Below are 24,777 nucleotides of genomic sequence, written 5' to 3' on the forward strand. Positions count from 1 at the left end.
TACGTTATCTAGAAAAACTTAGCTCCAGTAGAGAAACAAGTCTATGTTTGTCGATATTATTTCATAAAAATCCGTTTACTAAGCTGAGCCATGGTGTTAAAAATATCTTTGTGGTGTTTTTTGCCAGAAAAAAACTTTATATTCTTGAAGTATGCCCATTTAGCCAGAAAATGCCCGGTATTACTTCGACCAATGATACTGTATTAATGACATTAAAGTCATAATGTAAATAGAATCTTTGCATTGTAACGCCATTTGTAATTAACTCACTAAACGCAAAGCCAAATTGTGCCTGAACAATGCTGCACGCCGCACGGCAAAGTAAAACGATTATCTTGTGCTCCGTTAACTATCGACACGAGGGTCAACTGTAAAACGCGCTGGCGGCACGATTATCTTACGTCATAATTGAATGAATCCGACTCTGTTTGTGATGCACAGGAAGCCTCATTAGGGTTGCTGTAGTAATCTATGCTGTTTGTATTAAAAAGACAGTTTGTGGCAATCAGCTATAGTAACACTTGTGAAGTTAAGTTGCTGGTAGATTATGATTAGTGTTTAGCTTAGCCTCTACCTATAGGGTAGTTGCATTTACCTTTATTCTTTCTTTACCCTTGACGCAAAATCGGTTGTTAAAATTTACCGCCAAAATTGTGAATGGTCGTATAGTTTCTATAACTGCACGACGCAAAGAAAAAGTTGGAAACCTATTAAATAACATGATATTACTAAGCATCTACCTTGTCTCCGAAACCATTGTATAAAATACGTGATTCATCCCCCCCCCCCCCCCCCCTTCAAAAAAAATTAATTAAGTTGTGTTTAAAAATTGACAAAATCAAACGTCTATGAAAACAGTGTTTCCATTGTATAGTATACTGTGTTGACATGCTGCTAAAGAGTAAATCCGCCTGTAACGTTTATTCATATCGGCTACGCCCATGTATTTCTTAATTTCGATAAACCAGTTCCGGAAAAATATACCTTTTTCAAACTATAGAAATTTAATTTGCTACTATTCAAACTAAAAATATTAATGAAACTTATGAGTTATTAATGTTCTTAAAAAACAATTTAAAAAAATGTAAATGTATAAAATTCTATAAACATTTAAGCTGGACTATCGCAGAGTTAAGGAAAAATAATAGCAACAAATATTTTCGCCCCGCTGGCACTTATTTTAACCAGGGTTGACGAAATTCCAACAGAATTTGTTTTTTGGCGTTTCGGAATTTCGCGCTAAAGCAGCTTTACTCAAGTGAAAAACAAGCGAAGCAGTAAACAACCAAGACCGAAAAGCATCGTCAGAAAACCGAATTTCGCTTGTTCAGGAGAAGTTTGTTGTGCATTATTGTTACGTTAAACTATTCCCGAACTGTACTTCACGGCCTACATTGCGTGTCTTTTAATTGCGCTACAATGCGTGTCTTTTAATTGTATTATAATAAGCGACGTAAAATAAAAAAACACTACAACAACGAAAAGCGACCAACGCCTAAAAAGGTGACAGAAAAGTCAATCCCCAGGGTTTTTATAATGAACTCAAGCTAGCCCAGAAACACGACTGCCGACAATGGTTTTGGTTTACGCTAACTACAACAACGAGAGAAAAAATGGTGTGTGTGTGTGTGTGTGTCAAATGTAACTAATTATTAGGTGATAACGGAAAACGTAATAAGATAAAAAAATACAGCGTGAAAGGTGTGGTGCAAAAGTGGAAAAGCGATATAATTTACGTGAGAAAGAAAGAGGAAAACGAAAACACGCGTACAAACGGCAAAACTGAAAAACAATAACGCACATGCACACAAACGATAAATAATCGGTGCAACATTACTACTTTAGACAAGGCTGTTGCTCTAGTCGATTTTGCGTCACATTTTCCCCGAGCCTACGAAAAATTTGCACTCAGCTCACATTTTGGGCGCAGCAAGGCCTGTTGTTTGACCCGTGGAGCCTTTTTCGTTGGCGGACGACTTGAAAAAAAAACAGCAGTCAGCACGGAGGGCTGGATTATATAAAGGACGACTGGTTCCGAGTGTCGCATTACCTGAATCGCGAATCAAGCAACAATACGCTATACTACAACCTTGTAATTTCGCCGACATCTTGCTTAAACCTATAGGCTACGACACTCAAGTAGCAATACAGAGTAAAGATGGGTATTGTTCAACGTTACCGTAATGCTAGTCGACGGGAAATCTTTTTGCTGGTCGTTCAACCTTTGCTGGCGGAATTTTTCACCATGATTCTGCACACCTTTTGGGGCTCGATGGTTGTGTCTACAACGAAGCCCTACACAGTGGGCAACCAGTAAGTTATACGCGTCTATGTTTTTAAGTTTTGACTCTGGTATTGTACTGTAGGTATCACCACCTCGCATTACTTATTAATTTATTATACATTCTTAGATGATGAGAAACGTAACATTATTCTAAAAATAACTTATAGAGGCAATTTATGAGCACGAAATATATTTCTTAATGATATTTTAGTGTTAAGTGAATATTCACTTACACAGCATGATAACTATATTATAATTATGACTATATAAATACAAAAAAGCTCAACCACTCTAACGTCAGACTATTCACTGTGTACTTGCAAGATTACACTGCTTTCAAAAAATTTTGAGTAAAATGCTATAGTCGTGATTATACTTTGAGACGGTAACAAACTTAAATTGCCATTTGCAAAAAGCACACATGGCGTTGCCATCACAGGTAATGCGTCATTGTAATTGTACGTCATTGCTTCCGGTATATTTTTCATGCACTGCCAGCAGATTTTGTTTGATTAAAGTGTGGTCTAAAAAACAAAGCGTGGCATAGAAAATCGACTTTTAGGAAACTTACAATCTTACACCAAATATATTTGCTAATAAACATACACATTGGAAATGTATAAAAAAAAACAATTCGACGATTGCAGCTGTCATCGTTATAAGCGTAGTCTGATCTGCGTAAAACAATGTAATAGAACACGTAAAGGTATAAAACGACATAGACATAAAACTTTATCATTTTAACGCAACAAGAAAGTTTGTACCTATATAATTTCGATTCGCTTATCATAGAATAAATCTATTTTTTGCTGACAATTCCGTAACAAAGATCCGTTATGGTAATTAATCACCAAATCTGTTTAACTTTGCGTTACCAATTGTATAAGAGACCAGGCAAAACTTGATTTAAGAAAAGTACCGACACGGACCCGCAGGCAGTAGTTTTGCGGCCCGCGAGCATTTTTAAAGTTGATTTATTGACGCATGTTAACTTAAATCTTGCAACAAAAGCAACCATCTTGACATTTAAATTGAAAATATGCCTTAGTTCTACGTATGCACGGTCAGGCAAAGAATGTTAACATGCTTACCAGGAACTACATTTAACCCCATATTTATTTTCATCGTTCGTTACTGTTTGGCCATTTTTTGTAGGAAAACAACAGCGTCCCCAAAAGCAGCTGAAAAAAATGACTTTTTATCCCAATGAAAATTTCATTACTGATTTCGAGGCTAAAAATATGCTCATCCAATAACAACAATTGACCGTAAAGAAAAATACCTTTATATTCTGTAGTAATATGGAAGGCATTCAAGCAACCAAGGTTGTTCTCCTATTGTATAGTAATTACGCTATTGAAACGTGAAAATGGCCTTGTAGGCGGTTGGCTACAACGAGTTGATATGAGTGGACTTAAAAATGGTAAACGATTTGTTTGGTCAGCAAGGTGGTTATGTGAAGTTCTGTACCCATGCTTCCTTTGTCTGTTGGATAATCGAGCTAATAAAGAGGCCTGACAAAAAAGCCTGAGCCGTTGATATACAAATAGAGGAGATAATAAACCAGCCCCAGGTTGACCATTACCGCATCCTCCCGTACTATTACACATTAGGTTGGGATTGATGAAGCGATTTGTCCAGCGATTATATAACAATGGTGCTTGTTTTTTTTATAAATCAGTTGATATTTCCGGGTTTGAGCGCGGAAATATTAAGAGAGGATTTTTTGATTGTCCACGAATTCGCCAATTGACCAATTGAAAGACAGCATATTCATTTTTATATTAAAGATGTTTAATTGTGGAACAAATTTCAAACTAAAGCGTTCGACAAAAGACATTGTTTAACTAATGTTGACCATTATAAAATTTGAAGCTCCGCTGATCAACATTGACTTTCACGTTTAGTCCCTCAGATCGCTTTCCAGAAAACCTGTGTCGTCAGTAAATATAGCAGGGCTGGCAGTTCAATAACATTATTTTAGGTTACTGCTGGAGTCCCACGCGTGAAACAAGCGATACTCATGTAAAATGACACTTGTAAACAGAATACATTTCCATTGCTATTTGAATATGTTGATATGTTTATATTAAATCTGAAGCTTTACAAATTATTTTTGCATTTAATATAGATAGTTTTTTATCGGAACGGTACTGTCAAATTGAAAAGAAAAATGCTCCCTATTTTATACGTTCTATTGAATATAGCACGGCCAACTCCCAAGTTACATACTATTGGGTTGAACAAAGCTTTTCTGGTTCCAATATAATCCAGGCGTTTACTGCCGCGGTTGTAGGCATCTGCAGCGGAGGCAGTAATATTAACAACAAGATCGAATGGCGAACACGAAATAGCTAGCATTCCAAATGAGCTGAAAAGCAGGGTTGTAACATAATAGCGCGCGGTTTTTGTGTTTTTAGTGTCTGTTTTGGCGATAACTGTGTCTGCCATATATCCGCTTCTAACAGTATTTGTTCTCTATTTGATCGAAAATTGAGGGATCTCTGAGGACATTAAAAAACGCTTAAGAGTCCCCTTTTTTGTGTTTAGGCTGATATTTTCAACGCAAATATATTTCATGTGACTTTTCGGTATCAAGCCTAATCATTTTATATCATCCGTTTTATCGAAAACAACTAAGAAACCACATAATATTCATTATGTCTTTTTCACCGTTACTTTTTCTAAATATTTATACAATTATTCAAAAAGAAATGATAAATTATTATTTAAAGGTAAAATACCATCTGCACTGTACTTCTTTTTTCATTTTGTGCAGAATTCGCCTCTTTTGCGGTAATAAAAATCTAATAGGCCAAGCGATAAGCACATCCTAAATGAAAAGGTCCTTCTCGAGAAGCTATTTTTTTGTTTGTTTTGATCATTTTTTTTGCACACCACACCCAAAACTCCTTATACTTACCGATGTGTGCATATCAAATAGAAAACGGAAAGAAGCCCGTTAAACTGAACGGTTATTTTTAGTAGTGCGCACGAACATTTTTACAAGGTTAATTTTGCGTCGAAATATGTCACCACAAACTGAAAAAATGGGGAACAACCATTAGCTTAACACCTGTAATCAGTAGGCTATATACTGGCCAACTTAAAACCACTACAAAACATTAGTTTATTTCGTAGAATTATTGGGTGATTTTTGGAACACAAGACACGGGTTTTTAGTAATTTTCATGAAAATACTAAAGCTATTTATTATATTGATAAAATCGACATTTCGCTGTTTACAAACGTTTCGTTAATCCCTCATGCCATCATCAGTGTAAAAAAATACCTTATTTTCCTGTTATTTTTTTCGTTTTTTTTCTTTCGTGCATGTCTTATTCGTTTTTATCGTTACTTGTATTTTTACACTCATGATGGCATGAAGTATTGCCGACACCTTTGTAAACAAACAATGTTGACTTATCGAATATTTTGGCTTTATTATTTTTTTGAAATCCGGTGATATTCCGAGAAAATAGAAATGTGACGACTCCCGAAAACATTTTGACTAAACATATAGAGATTGCAGTTTGTTTTACGTTCTTTATGATTTTTATGTTTGAAATCAACAGAACTATCCTGCCTTCGGAATTCGCCGCCGACTATTTAGTTTCCACATTGGTTCCAGCTTTCCAAGCAGGATTCGCTGTTTGGATGTTTATTGTTCTTTACTGGAAAATCTGGTAAGTTGTAGGCTTGTACTATTGTTTGACTAAAAAGAGGGCTGGAAAGATCAAGTTATATAAGGATACCAATATACGCAGCGCTTACCGGCGCATTTTTGTAAGACTAAATCCTCCATATTTCTTTTTTTTAATAACATTTGTAGCATACAAATCGCAATCAAGCTTACGCTGCTCAACCACTTATCGTACTGACTTTTTTACGAGTTTATACTTTTCAAATGTACTTTGCCCTTAAACCCAAATTAGCCTACACAATACTTGTTTAGTCGTGCCGTCTCTGAGTAGCAGGAGCAGGTCTCACGTAAGCCTATTTTCCGGCTTTCAAGGATTGAAACAGTGCCATTTCGTGCAAAACAACTTGACCACCCAAGTGGTCGTGCATTCATCAATTTCCAGGGCTGCCATGTTAGCAGCACTTTTTAAAGCTTTAGCCCTTCAAGCTGATATCTGCTTAAAGCCCCGATGTTTTGGGCAAATCTATCGCGAAAGATCGTTTCACCCGTTTAAATTTTCTGCAATCACTCGATTGCCCAACAGCCTAGGTAAACAAGTTGGTCTGCGTAGTGTAAGACAAGTTGCTGTGATATACGAAAAGTCTGGCCCCTGTGTAGGTTGGTCTTCGTTGTACAATATATTTTAAAGCCGATATGTCAAAATCACGAAAATGTGTTGACTAACTCTATACCCAGTTAAAATTCGGCGGGCTGTCTTGCACTTGGTGAAGTTTGTTAGTCATACCTTACAACAGGGGTGGGCAACGTGCGCGGCCCTTAACCTTCTTCCAGCTATTTTCCCCTAAATAAGGCTATGAGTGCGCACCATGTTGGGACTTTTGCTCTATCAGTTTCGTGTTTGAAGTGCGATGTAACCCATAGGCTGCACCGCTACACTAATGCAGTTGAACTCGAATGGGAAGCATCTAATACAAAACAAGTTTTACTAGTGTCAAGTTGTTATGATAAAGAATTGTTTTGCAATAATTATACTTGTCTAGTACGTTCAAGGTGTAACAGACTTTTGCCACACATATTGACTGAGATGTTATGTTTAACAGCTGGTTTTGAATTAAAGCTGTTAATTAAATTGAACTGAGCCGATCCGTAAGAGAAAGGCGTCATTGGAATTGTAGGAAAAGTTATTTCCAAATTCAAAAGTAGACAGCACTGACAAAACTGCCGTAGTTGCAGCCTAGTAGCTCATTAGTTTTCCAGTAAAAGTTGAAAATATGAATTACTGTTTATTTGATGTGCGGCCCTCCTGTAAACATAACATTTCCTAACTGGCCCTTGTGTTAAAAAGGTTGCCCACCCCTGCCTTACAAGAACTGACCAATGTCCCGTAAGCTCAAATTTTAATCATTGTTTGGTCTTAAAAACTTCTATCTTTTTTCACTTTAGGAGATTATATTTTGTTGTCTGCCATTAGTATAGTTAATTGCCTTGCAAACACTTTTCTCACAAAATATGTCCGTATTTAAACCGTATTCATTTGATTTTCGTGAATATTATTAATCAATTTCGAGCTTAGCCAATGGTCAAATTAAATTCGTTTTTTATACTTTGTTAATTTTGAATTTTGAAACTTTTGAAAGTTCCAAAGATCAAAACATAACACACGTTATCTACATTGAGTGCATATTGCTAATTGGTAGACCCCATACGCAGACGACAATAACTTGAGTCGACCAGACGTTAAACCGGTTTAGCGTTAGCAGTTCGCTGTCAGGTTTTTTTTCTAGAAATTCAAGCGTTTTCCGACCTTTGCCAAGAATGAGAAGAATGCGTAACAATCACACGGCGAGAATCAGTCGTCGAACGGCATATCCTTGCCTTCAAGTTTCTCAAGTTTGCGATAGAGAGAAAAGCGTTTTTTTTTCTTGTTTTGCCAAAATTTTCGAGTCACAGTTTGTCGAAATACAAGCTTTTTAGCTTCTTTTCTTTCGCGATTTGTATCTACTGGTCGCGGGTACGCCGTTTAAGAATCATTTTAATAGTTCACGTATAGAATTAATAAATAACGATTAAAGATTGTGGCAATTCATACCGAGATTACTAAAATACTTCATGTGCTACTGAAAGCAGATTAAATATTAAACAATTACATAAAACGGTATTTGTTTTTATATTCAAATGTTTGGAATAAATCGTGGCCGAACTGTATCAGCATTGGCCTTGATGTTCAGTTTACCTTTTGCTTTTCATACCGGTTTACTTCACTGAATTAAAACTTAACCCCCAAATTTGGCGTCGCGACGCTGAAGGCGGCTGTACAAAAAGTTTTAGGAGTCGCCAAATCATTTCTACGCAAGCATATGCTTAGTTTGTTTTATTTCGGCTTTCTTCATGCAAAAATTGATTAAAACAACCCCCAACTAAGTTGTATATTATTTCTACAAGCGCCTAAACAGACAACGACAAATAACCGGTTTATTACTGTCAAATCTGAAAGACGGCGAAACGTTTTAATCGATTTAAAAGGCCTCAGACTGAAATCTTTGCCCTGTGCTAAATACCTAACGTTAGACAACTATCTGTTCGCAGTATCATCAACTTCAACCCGGCCATATCAGTTGGACTTCTGTGTACCGGGGTGCTGTCGCCGTGGCTCTTTATTCCCTATGTTATCATGCAGTGCTTGGGATCCATTTTGGGCGCTGTCATTGCACAGGTAAGTTGAAATTTTAGGACCGATTGATAGATTAATGGCATGATGGGCTGAATTGCATGTCCAAGTTCCTGTCTAAAAGAACACAGCGTTTTGTGAAGTCTTACTCGTGTGCGATTGTTTTACAGAAAAAGATAGTTTGCCCAATTTTTCTCGAGAGATGCATGCGGGTAAACAGTTTTATTTTACATAACTATTCATTAGGCCCTGCAGTTAACGAACGAACGAACGAAGTGTTTTATGCCGTTTAGGAAAATTACGCCAACTTACATAACCTATAATTATTTAGAAACATTGTTGCCTCATTAAAGGAGGAAATTAATAAGGCGAATCTGCCTTTCGCTAAATATTTTAGTACCCCAGCAATAACTATGAACTCTGTTGTTTAACAGCAGAATACTCTAGCAAAGCTAGCAATTCAGGTCAGACACTATAAAAATGTATTCATTCGAATTAAGATATACTGACGATGCCTTTGCTGGCACTCTTTTAAGTTATATTTTCCCTTCACTATAGTATATGTATTCCCTGTATCGGGATTTATTCATCATTTTCGCAGACGATAAAAAACGACGCACCGGGACCGTTTTTGATCGCCGATGACGCCAACATCGCCGCCATCTTTTGCTGTGAAGCGATTACAACGGGAGCCATGGTGTTCTTTACCGTTACCATGGTCGTCGACAAAACGTACGACCAGGCCACAGGGCCGCTGGCCATCGGAATAACCGTCTTCCAGGGAATTTTGGCCGGGTGAGTAACTATGAGAAAGCCAACCCACAGAACGGCCAAAATTGTGCTTTAGCAGTAAAATATATATCATGGTTTACCGAAGTGCATCGGTCTATGATTACATCTATGGCCTTAAAAAACGTTGCTCAAAATAGAGTATACTTTGATTTTCATTAAATCAGCATCCGGCAAAGCTAAAAAAATAAAAGTTGTATAAAATTAAATCGTTGATAGAATAAACGTAACTTCAATAATTGTTACCGTATCTCAGCTATAGTAAAAAGTCGGTTACCGGTATATAGGTCCAAAAACGTGATTCAGTTTCCTCTCTAGCTGTAACCATTTCTTAGCTCATTGCATAGAAAATAACGTTAACGTTTCTCTTTATTTATTTTTAGAAAATGGATAGGAGCTGGTTGCTTGAACCCCTCCCGGGCGTTCGGGCCTGCCGTGGTGCTTGGTGGGGCAGCGTGGAACTACCACTGGGTCTGGTGGGTCGCCGACTGCCTTGGGGCTATGCTGTTCGCCTTCATTTACATGTGAGTTTGTTTTTTTACTTATGCGATGAATAACTGAGTTTTGTAATCGTGGGCGCCGAACGTGGGTGTGCAGAGCGGTTTTAGACGCCCAGGATTTCTCGTACGCCGTGTTTAAAACTTTCCTGAATTACCATATAGCAGGAGTTCTTAAACTGGGGTCCATGGACCCCTTAGGGGTCCGTCACCTAGCTTTAGGGGGTCCATGAAAGCCTAATTGAAATATTAGTGTATATTTAAGAAGTAATCAATTTATCAAACACAACAGTTTAACTAAAAATTAAACGGTATTGCACTGAATGCATTAAGACTCCATTTCACTTTCACATTTTTGGACCGAAATCAGCAGACTTATGAAGTCTATTTGTATTGTGACGTAAATTCATGACGTCATTTAAAAAAAAATTGCCTATTGTGGTCCACGCGAGGCCAAAACAATTTAGGGGTCGGCGGTAAAAAAAGTTTAAGAACCCCTGCCATATAGAGACGAGGCCATATAATACCAAATTATGTTTTTGACTATTTTGTTTTTTGCACTGTCTAGAAAATAACGCCCTGGCGTCTATGATTGAATTGCAGGCGAATATCCTATTTAATTTAACCAGAGCTTGCCAGCTCATATTTTCGTGGGTAGCCGTGCCTATTCCAGTGGAATATCGCTTTCGTCAGGGGCCATTTGACCAAATGCACCTTGAAATTGTAAGGCAGTTTGCTCAGTTTTGATTTAGTAGAGTTAGATATGTACTGTGTCTATTGCATTCCCGCTGAAATGTACACCCATAGTAATTCTACTTTTTACTGCTTCGATGTAAAAAGGAAAACAATATTGCAAGATAAAGCCTTTAAAATACACTTTACTTGAACTAATTCGTAAATGTATCCAACAGTGTTGTAATGACTTAAGTCAATTAAGTGCACTTAAGTCACTGTTTTCAAATGACTTGACTTGACTTAAGTCTTTTGGGCAAATTACTTAGGTTGAATTGAAGTGCTTTCTGTAAGTCTTTTTTTAATAAAATTGAGCTATTTATCCAAATGTTTGCACATAAAACAATTTGCTTGCTATAAGTTGCGTTTTTCTCATTTTTTAGTTCAGTTATTGCTCATAATCGTACGAGATTAAAAATTCCAATAGTTCAACGTTTTATTTTTACGGCAAGGACATGACTTGAAGTTGACTTGCTCTAATTATGACTTGACTGGAACTTGACTTGCGAACCTGATGACTTTGACTGGGACTTGACTTGTTATTTATTCAAAAAGACTTGACTTGGACTTAAGTTATTTTGCAAATAACTTGACTGGGACTTAAGTCATTTCAAAATGACCTGTTTACAACACTGGTATCCAACCTCGTTTTTCGTTTTCGCAACGCATGTGTGTTAAAAGCGGGCAAGGTTAAATCTCAAAGAATCGCAGGTTTAGTAAAACAACAAGTTTCAAATTTAGTAAAACAACAAGTTACAAATTCAGTAAAACAACAAGTTTCAGAGTGTGCTCGGTCGAGTTCTTTGATCACAAAATCGAGTTCACCAAGGTCGTCGTTTATCGCAGATTTCGCGAACCCAGTTGACCCGCTAAGACTTTTGTTTGTGAGCCTCGCACGCGCGCATACTCAACGGATGAATAATTTTCTTCAAAATTTAACCAACTTTCACACCTAAGTGCGATACGTGCCGCTCAAAAAATGCCGTAAACAAGGCATTAACGTCAAGTACGTCGCCAATTACGTAAACATGTTATTAACGCCATTGATTGATTCAGCGTGTTGTTGATATCTATGAAGAGTTCTCGCTATGGCGGCGACTGATTTCCGTTTGTTGACCAATAATCTGTCTCGGCTCAGTGCAATGAGTTCTTCCCTTTTGTTTTTTTACTAATTGTTTTTTCTAAAGCAGAGACAAGTTTATTATTTCACTGTTTCTGTGTTTAAAATATTGCCTGCCGTTTTTTTTTTACCAGCATTGTGAGAGATAAAAGTGCTATATGTCCACTAAACAAAGTATGCAATACATTATATGCATTTCTCGGTATACAGATGAATTGAGTACAAAACTTGGAAAACCAAAATTCAGCTTGTAGATTTTATGCGATAAATATATCTCACTAGTATCAGAATCAGCAGTATTTAATTAAACACAACACAATATAAAGTAAGAAGTGCACAATTAGTTAATAAGAACTCACAAATAAAGTCGCGTCTTAAAGTGAAAGCAAAAAGAGGTATTTTCCGTGCAGTAAGGGTTATGCGGATAGTAAAATGCCATTTCCCCCCAGGCAACACTGTTTTTTGGGGGGGCAAAAACGACAAATATTTATATTACTATTAACACAAACAACATAAGCAAAAAGGTCAAAATGTTATCCTTCTGCCGGTACGCAGTTCACAACTCTGGCCCTATCTTTAAGTGGCGGCACCAGCTTCTTAAATAGGGATTGGTTGAGTATTGGGTAGGCCTACGAACACCTACTGACACTTCAGTTGTTTCCCGCCTTCAATTTGGCCAATGGAAAGAATACTGCACTCTTCACATTTACTCTCTTACTTACTTTTTAGTTTCTTTTAGTTTTATTCTTTACTTTTCTGTAAATAGCTTGATCTAACTAACGACATCAAGAAATTAGATACAGATAGTTTATCTATATCAGGGTTTCTTAACCGGGGTACAACTGTTTCAAGGGGGTTCGGGTATACCGAATCAGACACAGAACATGTATTACTGTAATTTATTTCTTTTCTCATGTAAATGTAAAACTATAACTCACATTTTGGTATTGTGTTTCTGTGTTATCAGTTATTATTAAAATTACAATGGAGATAATGTTTTATGCGGATTTGCATCGTGTTTTTGTTATTTAACAGTTCTAGAAGAGGGTGGGAGAATTGTTTGGTTATTTAAAAGGCGTGCAGCAAGGAAGAGGTTAAGAACGACTGATATATATCATTGGTTGACGTAAAATTATCGCTTTTTAGGTCGTTTTTTGCACCTCCCGACCGGGTTTGGATTATGCGTCTGTCGGATATGATCGCTGGAAAAAGCACGACTGTTCCCATCTCCAACAGAAAGGACGAAGATCACCCCAGCGAAGAGCTGTAATCCGAAAGGCGGTCGCAAGTTTCCACTTTCGCTTCACCTATGTTGACGCCTCAGCTTTTGTATATGCAGTATAGCATGACACCCGCCTCGCAGATTAACCATATTTTGCTGAGTGTATACGACCGAATTTGAGTGTTGCGAGGGGATTTGGCGGCCGATACAAAAAAGGCTGTTTAGCCTTTTTTCACGAATTAGCAACTAAACATAAGTTGTTATTAAAAACAATCCAAAAGTATAGTATATATATTTTCTAACCTTTGTTTGTAAATGTTTCTAACATTTGTTTGTAAATCTAAATAGATAAGGCCACTGGAAGAAATTTTGCCCTAATCAGGAAAGGATTCAGGGGGTACGTGGTCATGCCCCCAAAGTGAATTTTTTGCCTATTTTTACTACGCAAATGCAAAAAATACGTTTTTTTTGGCCGTGCGAATCTGTATTATGGTTCTAGTAAGTCTGAATCGATTTTATTAAATGGTTTCAGCCCAAAGGTGTAGTGCGTCTTACCGTCGAAAAAAAGTTTTGGACCAACTTAAACTAGACATCTTTGCAATGTAGCTTTTTGTATTAAAAGTAACACTCCAACCTTGAACTTATTCAGAAACCAACTGCTATATACTGTTCTTAAGTTTACTTCTTTGTGACGTCACGTTTTACCTGGCCCTAATGACTTTTTTTTGCCTGGCCCTAATGACTTTCCCAGCCTTTTTTCCAAACAGCAGCCAACACGTAAACGATGAATAACATTAATAAACTTTCCCCGCAAAGGAAATATTTTTCCAACCATTTTGCCGAATATGCCACTAAAGACAAAATATAAACAAGCAAAATTTACAATTATTGCAGGCAACGATTTATTTTTAGCGATTGGAATTATATTTCCCCAGAGTGATTTGTGGTACTGCTAAATGTTTGTAGATGTTCATTCCTGCCCTGATTAGCCAATAACCATGGCCGGATTAACCCCCTTAGGTTAAAGAAAAAAGAAATCCGGTAATACATTTTGTTGCGTCTTTTCTTTAATACTATAAAGGTCTCAGCACATGATTATTGCTTCATGGGTAATCTATCCCTGTCCTCAACCCTAGCACTGCAATGTAGTAAGAAATATGTCGTTAACGTTGCTATACTAAAACCCTATTCTGTTTATTGATATCGCTTTGTCGTAATTTTAATTTTCACTTTTCTGCGTTACGCTTTTTTTTCGTTTTGCATCAATGCTGTTTCTTAAGCTGTAAAAGTGTGCTCGATTTTGTATTCCCGTAATATATGGAATGCTTGAATTGGTAAAAGTTTATTTTGTTGTTGCCAAAAATAATTGTTGGCTTTAACGATTTCGCTTTGCTGTTCACGTAATACCTCTCAAACTTTAATCGCATCGTAATACCTCTCAAACTTTAATCGAAAGTTCCTAAAATACAGACGGCCATTGAAAAAACATGGCGTTATTTGTTTAATTTCACTGTTAATTTAAAACAGATATTTATGAGCGAGACTTTCGTTTTAGCACCTAGTGAGTAGAAATGTCGTAAAGGCAAGTTTAAAAACTGGCGCCTATTAAAAAGCAATGCACATTTGCAAACTTAAAAAGATACAAAAAATTATACGAAAAAGGGGACTTTAAAAGTCAAAAGAAAACTCAAACCACCCCTAATTTTGGTAAAGCTTAAGCGTGTTAGCTGCGGTTTCCTTAAAACCACGCGTTTCCCTTTTGCCTTGGCCAGAATCCTCCGTCATGGTCGAAATTCCTCGCGTAAGGGCTTCCGTGAGGCTTTGATTGTATCAAGGGCTTTGGTTTCTCTGCTCATAAGTTAAAAACGCGTCGAAAACATGCGGCTTCAACTCTTAGGTAAGACAGGTTGCGGCGGAGCGTGTGAAAAAGAAAGCTCTCGTCAATTTCTATTTGGTGGCAACACAATGTGTGCAACGTTTCTATTTCTTTTTACCATTCTTTTGGTTTTGTTGTTATTTTTTAGGTTGTTCATGCACATACGAAATAAACATGTTAAGTTTTTGCAAAAATCATGTGTAACCTCTTAAAGAAGAAATACTGGGTTTTATAAACCTATATTTGCAAGTCACTTTATTTTAAACTTTTTTTAAATGTAGTTAGTTCGTTTTAACCTTTTAACCTTTAAATATAAGTGTTTATATACCAGAGTTAAACAATACTCTCAAAGAGGGTTGCGAACTAGTAATTATAAAACATTACTATAGTGTGCTTGTGTTCGGTCATTTCCACAAAGCAAAATCTCGCCCAAGAAGTAATATTGAACAGATCAGATGCTCAGTGAAATCCATATTTACTATACTCAACGGGACCGTTACAATTGTTTGTCGAACTATTGCATGCGTAGGATTTTTACCAGGTGCGATGCGCTCGTCGAATTTATTGTTGCAGTTGCGCAAAACTGTATCGTAAGAGATTAAATGAACTTATTGGCCTTCAGTCGTTGAAGTTAAACATAATTTGTTACGAATTAATAAGTTAAAATACTCAATAGGTCAAAAACCACAACCAATCTTTTCATATGGGAAAAAATCACGAATTTCCCTCATCAATCATTACTGACCAGGGCTGCGGAGTCGGTTAAAAATACCCCGAGTCCGACTCCCCAATCCGGCCAAAAAATAAACCCGAGTAGCAACATTTCAGATATTTCAGGTGTCGTATAATTCATTCACTCACAATACAAGGTTGGAAAATATTCCACCATATGCTATTCCACCTTTACAATTTCCAGTTGGCGGCCATATCAGTTTTAAAATCGTATCATTGGCCACACTGATATTGAATTTAGTCTACTGCGCCCTGCGGCATTTCAACTCATTGTGATGAAATCAGGTATGCTTTGTTACTTCAAAATGTTAAGTCTTGCTGAACTTAAATTGTGCTGATAGACGTTGTCTTTAACTTATGACATTTGTATCGTTTATTTATATTTGCAAGTTTTTATTTAGCATTACGAATGTTAGAAGAGGTGCCAGTGCCACACATACGAGACGTTGTCCATTGCAATTGGCTTTCTACTATTCAAAGATGTACAGTGCATTAAAACGTATAGGGAAACTAATTGTTTTTCTTATGAAGTTGTTGCCGCGTCTACATTTTATATTCACAATGATCTCGTCATTGAAAACTGCTGCTCGATAGCCTCGTAAAACTAGTTTTTGTCCGTGGTTTAATTAGCTTAGAACTGAAAATTGGTGCTTTTAGTTTTCCCGAATTTAAATAGAATAAGAATTAACGAATTCGCGAAAACGAGAAATGAAACGAAATTTTTTAATTTTAATGAAAACAACTAAAACACCAAGATTGGCACCTTTTAAGTCTTTACACGCATTGCCATAAACGTGTAACTATATACAATAATCTGAAAACGCCGTTGGACAACCTTGCACATTTGTTGCAAACGAAATATAGATGAGGGCTAGAATAACGACTAGCGGGCAATTAACAAACTTGAAGAAACAAAAAATACTAACATATTGCTCGTAATGTTTGTAATTAGGCATCTAGCTTCACGACTAGGTCATTATGTGTTACTACGGTCACTTCCTGTATTCGAGAAACGATTTAGCAAGCTTGTATTGCTTTGATTTAGCAAGCTTGTATTGCTTTGCAAAACAGCGGTAAAGAGTGTAACAGTACTGCCACTTGTTTCCTAGCCTCGAAGCGAGGTTAAATTTGAGCAGTCCATTTAAAAAGTTCAAATCAGAAAAAGAAAAGCCACACCACTTAACAATTTTCAGAGCACATATTTAGTCGAAGCAGTATATGACCTTTATTTCACATAATAATGTACCAACAGAGCACATTTTGTTATTCCGCGTGCTATTGAAAAGGAAAGACAAATAATAGTTGGGACCGATATATTTTTGCATACTGTACTGTAGAACATACATTGGTAGGGGGTTGTCATATTCTACTACAAATAAAATGTCATTTCAAACGAATAATAAAAATATCCACCTTGAATCACTGCATTAAAGTGACTTGAAGTGACTTAATAAGTCTTCTGGCAACACAGTACTTGAACTTACTCGTCAAATTGCTCTTTGTACAGTTGAATTGTACAGTTCAAGAGTTCATATGGCGCAATGAGTCATGACATCCGAAAATAGTCGAATTTGAAAAACTCTAGATCTAGATGACTAGACATAATATGTTTACTTGTTTTTTGCAGATTAACAATTTTGGCAAAGTAGGCTAGGCTATTATAGCCTAAAAAAATGAACTGCAAAAGCCTTTCAAAATCCCTCATAACAGATGCCGTAAAGTCCTTGTACGGAATAAATGTTCACAAAGTTTCTCGCTTAGACGGATATGCGGATATAAATTTTTATTTACAAAGCGATGGAACGGTGAAAAGTAAGAAAAACATTGTAAAAATTGATATATTTAAGAATCTAATTCGCAAAGCAAATTTAATATTTTATGTCACTGTCGGGTCTTAGCAACTATGAGTAATGTATATGCTGTTTTTTTAATTTTAAAGTGTGTTTTAAAGTGTTATCCTGCACGGCAATCAGCAAACAATTAATAAAAAATGGTAGTTTACTGTTTTTGCTATATGCATTTTAGATTGGAGTTGTTAAAAATTGTGTTTTGTATTTATTTAAACCATGCTTTATCAATTTATACCGAAAATTTTTCCTTGAAGCAATGATTCTCACCCGTGCTTGTTTTTTTTTCTGGTTTGTGTATTGAAATCTCAATGTTGTCAACAGTAGGCTACTCGACGTGCTGATAATACTTTGGATTAAAATCTAAGTCAGTCTTTGGCACAATGCTGTATTTTGCTGCTAAAACGTACATTATTTAATTATTAGTCAGTTAAACTCTATTTTTTTTTTGTAATAACTCCCAAGACATTCTATTGTTGCGTTTCATGTCGCACTTCGTAAACTAAGGATGATGGGGGTAAACTATAGAATATTGAATGGTGGCATATGAGATACCATTAATCAAAAACAATTAGGTAAAAAAATTGTATTACTGTATTTAGATAACGAAGTGGACGAATACGCTTGCGGAAAAAATAAAACAGCCCCCAGTGACTCCTACGTAATGAAAATAAAAACATACGAGCCTGTGAACAGTGGTAAGTATTGACTCGCAATAAAGAGCTTGTCATGCAAACTACGAAATGGGAAACTTATTTTTATGAAGGGAAGGGTAAAGCCCAGCTATCTATTTCGTTATAGTTATGCAGACTTTTTTTCCTTTTTATAACCATAAACATCGTAACCTTTGCGTTTATTGTTTTTTACAATACACTTGGGCTAAGGCATGACTGATACGTGATAAGCCAGAGGTCCCACAGCTGGTTTCATTTTGGTTAATTCCCACAGCGCATTGCCCCAATAAAGATAAAATACAGAAAGGTACTTTGATAACATTTCAAACTTACGACAGTAGCATAAGGCTTAATCTACGATGCGCGAACTTAATTCTATTTATCATGCTAAGAACTACGTACTTTAGACTTTGGTTTTATGACTGAGACGCTTAAAACTTGTGACACGGAGAATTTTCTATCAATATTTTTCTTTAGACATACAATATGCGGTACATCCACATGGAGTAGACCTATATGTGTTGTGATTAATTAGGGTGATATAAAGTTTAGTTATATTGTATAACATGTTTATGGCATGTTTTAGATATTATTATGCGAATGCTGAATCACTGCAAGGCAAACAACCTAAAGGTACCCCGATTATTGTCAAGTCTCTCAGGGAAAGCAAGTCCAAAATACACTGTAAGTAAGTAAATCGTAAAAATATTGTTAAAACTTTGTTATAAATCAATCAGTAGTTTAATTTGTATTGTTATTAGATGAACATGGGGTAAAAATTCAAATACACTTGTTTGAGTTCGTTGAAGGTAAAACTTTGTTCCAGACGGAACTAACAAACCAGGAATTTCTCGTTGTGTCGAGAAACGTTGGTTCTTTTTGCGGACTCTTTTCAACAACTCTTGCAGTAAGTGTTTAACAATCTTTTAAATAGGTCATCACCTGCTGAATGTTTTTAGTATTTTTTAGTACTGTTGTTTTAAATTGTGTTTGTTTGTAGAGTTATTGTTTTGTGTCTATGAGAGGAGGTTTTAACACCAAAAACCCTACACGCCAATCCCTTCAAAATATTATTTTAATCGGTGCACCAACATGCATCAATATTTACGGACATCACTGATAGATATTTCGGCAATTTAACCACCAATAATGTGAGATTAGTGGTTCTTAATTGTTAATGTGTTGTGGTCTCTCATTGGTTGTTTCTCGATACTTAGTGGCTTTGGAAAAACGGAAAGTCACAAGGGCGACTCTCTAAAGTCACAATAAAAAACAAAATTTTAAGTTCAATTGGCTAATAATTGAAAAGTATATTCGTGGTTTTATGAGGTTGCCCAGGGAGTAGGGCGTGGGTCACGATTAAGAAACTCTGTCCTAGATGCTATAATTATTTGTCTTAAAAGTTATTTTTGTGTTCATGGGAACTTAAACTATAAGGTTATCTTTTAAAAAATATATTAATAATAATAATGTGGATCTTTTAACCTCAAACTTTCTATTTTTTATAGTGCAGCGAAGCATACTTCAATAATTTTTCATTTAAAGGCTCTTCCTAACAGTGAGAAAAGCATTGATCCAATTGAATTCCGGGAGGAATTGATTTGGCAACTAGAATATTCAATGGAAATTGTAAGATACACGCATCACTTACAAGATAAGCAAATGCAGGACATCGTTACAAAATTCCTCGAAATGTTTCGAAAAGATGTTAAGGAACGTTTGCATTTGCTCCGACCAGGTTAGTTATAAGAAGCAGAAACATAGTGGTAAATCGAAACATTTTATCTGTGGGAAATCATTTATGGCCTTAGAACAGTCGCTCTCAGACTGCCTTGCTTTAACATTTCTTAAGTTTGTAGTTTTTTTTTGTTTTTTATTATATAATTTTATAAAATGCCCCATTGATATTTCACAAAAATGCAAACGTGAGGCTTGAATCCACAGTACCAGCTCGTTATTGATAATTGTATAATGATATTAAAAATTAAAAATAGTATAAACTATGGGGAACTAAGTAATCTCTAGTACACTATGAACTATAGGACTAATCAAAGCTTTTAGACCCCCTTCAATAATAGGACTAAAAAAAGCTTTTAGCACAATAATGGCTTTAGAGCGGGGGTTCTCAACCTTGATTGGTCATGGTCCCCTTCATAAAGAGCCACAGTTTAAAAAAGCCTATTTGAAGTACTTCCCATCCCCTCAAATTACACTAGTTACTGACTTTGTATATATTTACAATTCAATTTATATTTAGGCTTTATTCAAAATGACTTCAATGACAGAAACTTGATTTTACCTGACAATCACTCTTCCACTAATCCGATGAGCAATGGTGACGTCATAAAACAAATAGGCTTGATTGATTTCGAGGATGCCTATTATGGTTACACTGTGTTCGAGATTGCAATTTGTATCGCTTACATGATGATGACCGCTAGTAGAAAAGGCCTAATGCCACATGTGGTCGCTAGAGAACTGTTGGTTGGATATCGAAAAGTACATGAATTAACAGACGTCGAATTAGACGTGTTGTATGCTTGCGTATTGGGAAGATTGGTGACGTCATATGTGATGTCAGTCTATAGCTGCGCAAAAAATCCAGACAACGCGTCTGTGTACACCCGGAATGCAGGTTCTCCGCAACTGATCAAAAATATGTGGAAGCTAGGGAAAGAAGAAGTAATGAAGATGTGGATTTCACCTTCAGTTCTTTATTAATACTGATCGATAAATTTATTTTTACCGATTATTACTTGGATGTGCACTAGCAATTGTGTAGGTGGACGAAATTTCGCCTAAACTTAAATATGTTTACAGTATTTTTAAGTACGGTAACTTGCATATACTTCTGTTGGAAGCAGCATACTAAATGCTGAATGGCAATGGACAGCAGGACTGTGGAGCAGGGCTTTGGAGCAGTCTTAAATGTTAAACGGCTCCGGCTTCAGCTCCGGAGCTCTCTTTTATCATAGGTTAGCTCCAGCTCCAGCTCCGGAGCTTATTGATACCACCGCTCCGGCTCCAGCTCCGGCTCCATTACGACAAAAACTGAGGTTTAAGGCTGAACGCTTAATTTGCAATATCTAGCGTTTCAAAATATTCACAAACAAAACACCACAATGGTTAGTTAGAAAAGGTGCGCCTAAGAGGCAACAGTTCCTAATTTTGTGAAGAGTTGCTGTTAAATTATGTGAATTCAGCTATTAGTGGAAGGCTAGTAGCATATCATCTTAGCCGGAGCTATTTTTTAAACAACTGGCTCCAGCTCCTGCTCCAGCTTCATTTAAATTACACGTATAGAGCTCCGGCTTCAGCTCCAGCTCCGTTAAAAATGCACGGCTCCGGGGCTCCGGCTGCAAAGCCCTGCTGTGGAGTCGGGAGTCGAACTAGTACTATATGGAATCGTTGAACTTTGCTAGACTCGGACCCGGGACTACGACTACCCGAGTAATTCTATTGCGAGAAAACGTAAATGATCTAATTATTCTAATTTTGATCTAATTTGAACAAAAAATGAATTGCTCTAATTTTAATTATATTTAAAAATGTAAAATAAATGTAGTTGTCCGAGTCAGGTTGATTCAGGTCTGTACTAAGCTTTATATAGGCTGGGAAAAGAAAGATTAAACGCTTTATGGGGCAATCGACTCACCGTGCTTTCATGCGGAACGACAGGCCAGGCGCAGTAACAAGCGGCAATTCTATACCAGGACTTATAAGGTCAATGTGTCAGACTTTCTATCAGCAAATCTACCGTTTACAAGAGTTTTCTTAACGTATTGTCGCTCACTTTTGAATTGCTTCATTATAATATATGGGCTCGCAATCCCGTGGCTGTGAAAGCATTGCATTGTTTCTAACACAATGAACATCAATGCGTTAAATTTAGTCTACTGCGGCTACGCCCTGCGGCAAAACGGGGGTTTACGCTCAAAAGATTTATGCTTTTATTTTTGAAGTGCTTAGCTGAAAGCGTTGTAAAATCCAAATAGGGCTCAGTGAATTTAACTTATGATGCTGATTGCTGATAGCCTAGTTTCTTTATATTCGTATGAACGTATACTACAGTATATATACGTCGTATTGGAAAGGTACCACTGATACTGTGAGATACGTTGCCTATTGCAATTGACATTTTGCTGCAAACAAAATGTACAGTTATAGCTTATATTAGAGAAACTGACAAAATTTGTGGGATACATTACCTATTGCAAATGACCTTCTGCTACAAAAAAAATATACTGTTAGCTTATAGGATACTAGAAAAATGGTTGTTTCTGATGAAGGTAATCTGACTCGCGACAGCATTTTATAATTGCATTTGGCTCGCCATTGAAAACTGCTGCTCTATAGTTTATATTGTGAAAAATTAAGCGAGAAAACTCGACAATTAGGCGTTAATACGGCTAAATATTAATTTTCTTTCATTAAAGTGTACTTGCTGAATTGCTACAGCCAATACGAGGACTGTACAACAATTTCGGCTTAATAGCGGCACAACTTTACTTCCCCAAAACGCGCCAATTTCGCCCATGTGACTTTGGTGTAGCGTTTTACTGATGTAATTTCCTGTATTCGAAAATTGACGTTTAGCAAGCATGTGTTGTTTTGCAAAACAGATGGAAGATGTGTGGCAGTAGCCACGTGTTGCTTAGCCTTGAAGCCAATCTAAATTTGAGCAGTTCATTTAGAAAGTTCGCAGTAGAAGAAGCAAAAGCTACACCGCTCAAGCAATTGTGTTATTCCGTTGAACCGATGAATTTTAATGTATGGCGAGGACATTTGTATTCTAAGCGGTCTTGTTTAATGGAGCAGTATAATAGATTAATGTATCCAGCAGCGCAATTTATGGAGTTTATGCCACCTTGCGTACCGGTTCAAAAGGAAAACATAAATATTAAGCAACCCAATTTACGTTTACAGCATGTATAAAATGTTGTAAATTTTTAGAGCAGTTTTGTTGTAATCGTCATTTCACCGGACACCCCTCACTGCCGAACAACAAGGTATAATAGTAGCCAGCAAATCAAATGCTAAAAGTTAACATTAGTGATACAAACCTGGTTTTATTAAATGTGGTCATGCGAATAATTATAAGTTACTTTTTTGACCGAAAAGGGAAATAATAAATCTGAAAACACGCCACAGTCTAATCCGGTAAAAAGGCGTGACAGAGTATGGTTTTGTAATACTGTTAGAGCGAACAGACACCAGCCGTTGTGTACCGGTAGTTGATTGTCATATCCTAATCAGTGGTTCTCAACCGGGGTGCCACACAGTAAGATATTATTTTTAACGCTCAAGGGTGCCGAGAGATATTTCAAGTTCTTTAGGATTTCATTTTTTGCTCTATTGATAAACTTCTTGGTAGAATTTTTTGTGTACGTTAAACGTGCCAAAATTAAGTTTTTTTTTCAATCTTGTTGCACAGTTAATGTGCTGTTTCAATCTCGTTTATTGAAACTTTCATTGTAACTTTACGGTTAACCAGTCAGCAAAATACCAGCAACTATTTATAATTCCTCTAGGGTTCTGCAAGCTAAAAAAAGTTGCGAAACATTGTCCCAATTGAAAATATCATGTATATTCAGGGTTACCACTTCGTCATCATTCTAATATTTGTGTTTTTAAGATATGCTTATTTTGTTACTGCTGATATAGGAACCAATCGGCTCCAGAAATCGTTTAGTCTACTTATTTAATCTTGGTATAAGCCATGGTATCGAGTATTTCGCGAGAAAACCTTTCAGGGGAGTCAAAAGAAATAGTTTGCAAACCACTGAACTGAATAATTACTATCTGTAAACCACTACGTCATCACATGCCAGCGTGCATACTTTTTGGCTTAGCGGTTGTATATTTCGGACATAAACCTGAATCAATTATTCAGGTGGAATGAATCCCATCAGCATAGTGGCGTCCGCGATAACGTTTTAATAGTTTTTTTAAGTAATTTAGGACAATAGTTTAGCAAATTAGAAAAGCATGACTACTAGACTACAGAGCAGAAATGCGTTTAGTTGACATCAGTGTTGTAAACAAGTCATTTTGAAATAACTTAAGTCCCAGTCAAGTCATTTGAAAAATAACTTAAGTCCAAGTCAAGTCTTTTGCGAAAATAACAAGTCCAGTCCAAGTCATCGGTTCCACAAGTCAAGTCCCAGTCAAGTCATTATGAGAGCAAGTCAATTTCAAGTCATGTCATTGACATAAAAGTAAATTGTTAAACTATTGAAATTGGTAAAATTGTCCGATCATAAGCAACAATTTAACTAAAAAACTAACACAAACGCAATATGCAGCACTTAAAGTGTTTAATGTGCAAAACTTAAAAAAAAAATTTTAATGAAAAACACTTAATTTAATCCCAAGTTATTTGACATAATGACTTAAGTCCAAGTCAAGTCATTTGTCCAAAAGACTTAAGTCAAGTCAAGTCATTTTGGTCAAAAGACTTAAGTCAAGTCATTTGAAAACAGTGACTTAAGTGCACTTAAGTCAAGTCAATGACTTAAGTCATTACAACACTGGTTGACATATATGATCGCCTCAAGTTTAAAGGCAAAAAATACCCACGGCCTGTTGATTTCAGTATCCTCTCAGTGGCAAGTGTTTGTTTTAATGGCACGCATAGTTAAACCACATTATCAATGTTTCTTGGTGAAAAAAGGAATTATGTATGTTTTATTT

The 24,777-nt window shown here is 36.4% G+C and overlaps 2 protein-coding genes across 2 annotated transcripts; both read left to right on the forward strand.

The window, feature by feature from the left end:
• Positions 1–2,029: 2,029 nt before the first annotated feature.
• LOC146164980 (aquaporin-like) lies at positions 2,030–13,154 on the forward strand. Its single transcript, XM_083382403.1, has 6 exons — positions 2,030–2,313; positions 5,860–5,970; positions 8,514–8,640; positions 9,197–9,390; positions 9,768–9,908; positions 12,880–13,154. Exons 1-6 carry the CDS (start codon positions 2,159–2,161, stop codon positions 13,001–13,003), a joined length of 852 nt encoding a protein of 283 aa, XP_083238529.1. The 5' UTR covers positions 2,030–2,158; the 3' UTR covers positions 13,004–13,154.
• Positions 13,155–18,678: 5,524 nt separating this feature from the next.
• On the forward strand, positions 18,679–20,805 carry LOC146164981 (hydroxylysine kinase-like). Its single transcript, XM_083380897.1, has 3 exons — positions 18,679–18,768; positions 19,630–19,822; positions 20,342–20,805. The coding sequence occupies exons 1-3, from the start codon at positions 18,679–18,681 to the stop codon at positions 20,803–20,805; spliced, it is 747 nt and encodes a 248-aa protein (XP_083237023.1).
• The last annotated feature ends 3,972 nt before the right edge of the window (positions 20,806–24,777 follow it).

Source organism: Ascidiella aspersa, chromosome 2 (assembly GCF_963924565.1).
Source record: "Ascidiella aspersa chromosome 2, kaAscAspe10.2, whole genome shotgun sequence".
In the NCBI taxonomy this organism is placed as follows: Eukaryota; Metazoa; Chordata; class Ascidiacea; order Phlebobranchia; family Ascidiidae; genus Ascidiella; species Ascidiella aspersa.

What these genes read in the sequence shown, in the direction of transcription:
- LOC146164980 (XM_083382403.1), top strand. Translation starts at nt 2,159, where the DNA reads ATGGGTATTGTTCAACGTTACCGTAATGCTAGTCGACGGGAAATCTTT. An exon ending in TGGGCGCTGTCATTGCACAG is followed by an intron (nt 8,641 to 9,196) that starts GTAAGTTGAAAT and finishes TCATTTTCGCAG; the next exon opens with ACGATAAAAAACGACGCACC. An exon ending in CTGTTCGCCTTCATTTACAT is followed by an intron (nt 9,909 to 12,879) that starts GTGAGTTTGTTT and finishes ATCGCTTTTTAG; the next exon opens with GTCGTTTTTTGCACCTCCCG.
- LOC146164981 (XM_083380897.1), top strand. Translation starts at nt 18,679, where the DNA reads ATGCGAATGCTGAATCACTGCAAGGCAAACAACCTAAAGGTACCCCGA. An exon ending in AAGCAAGTCCAAAATACACT is followed by an intron (nt 18,769 to 19,629) that starts GTAAGTAAGTAA and finishes TTTCATTTAAAG; the next exon opens with GCTCTTCCTAACAGTGAGAA. An exon ending in TTTGCATTTGCTCCGACCAG is followed by an intron (nt 19,823 to 20,341) that starts GTTAGTTATAAG and finishes ATTTATATTTAG; the next exon opens with GCTTTATTCAAAATGACTTC.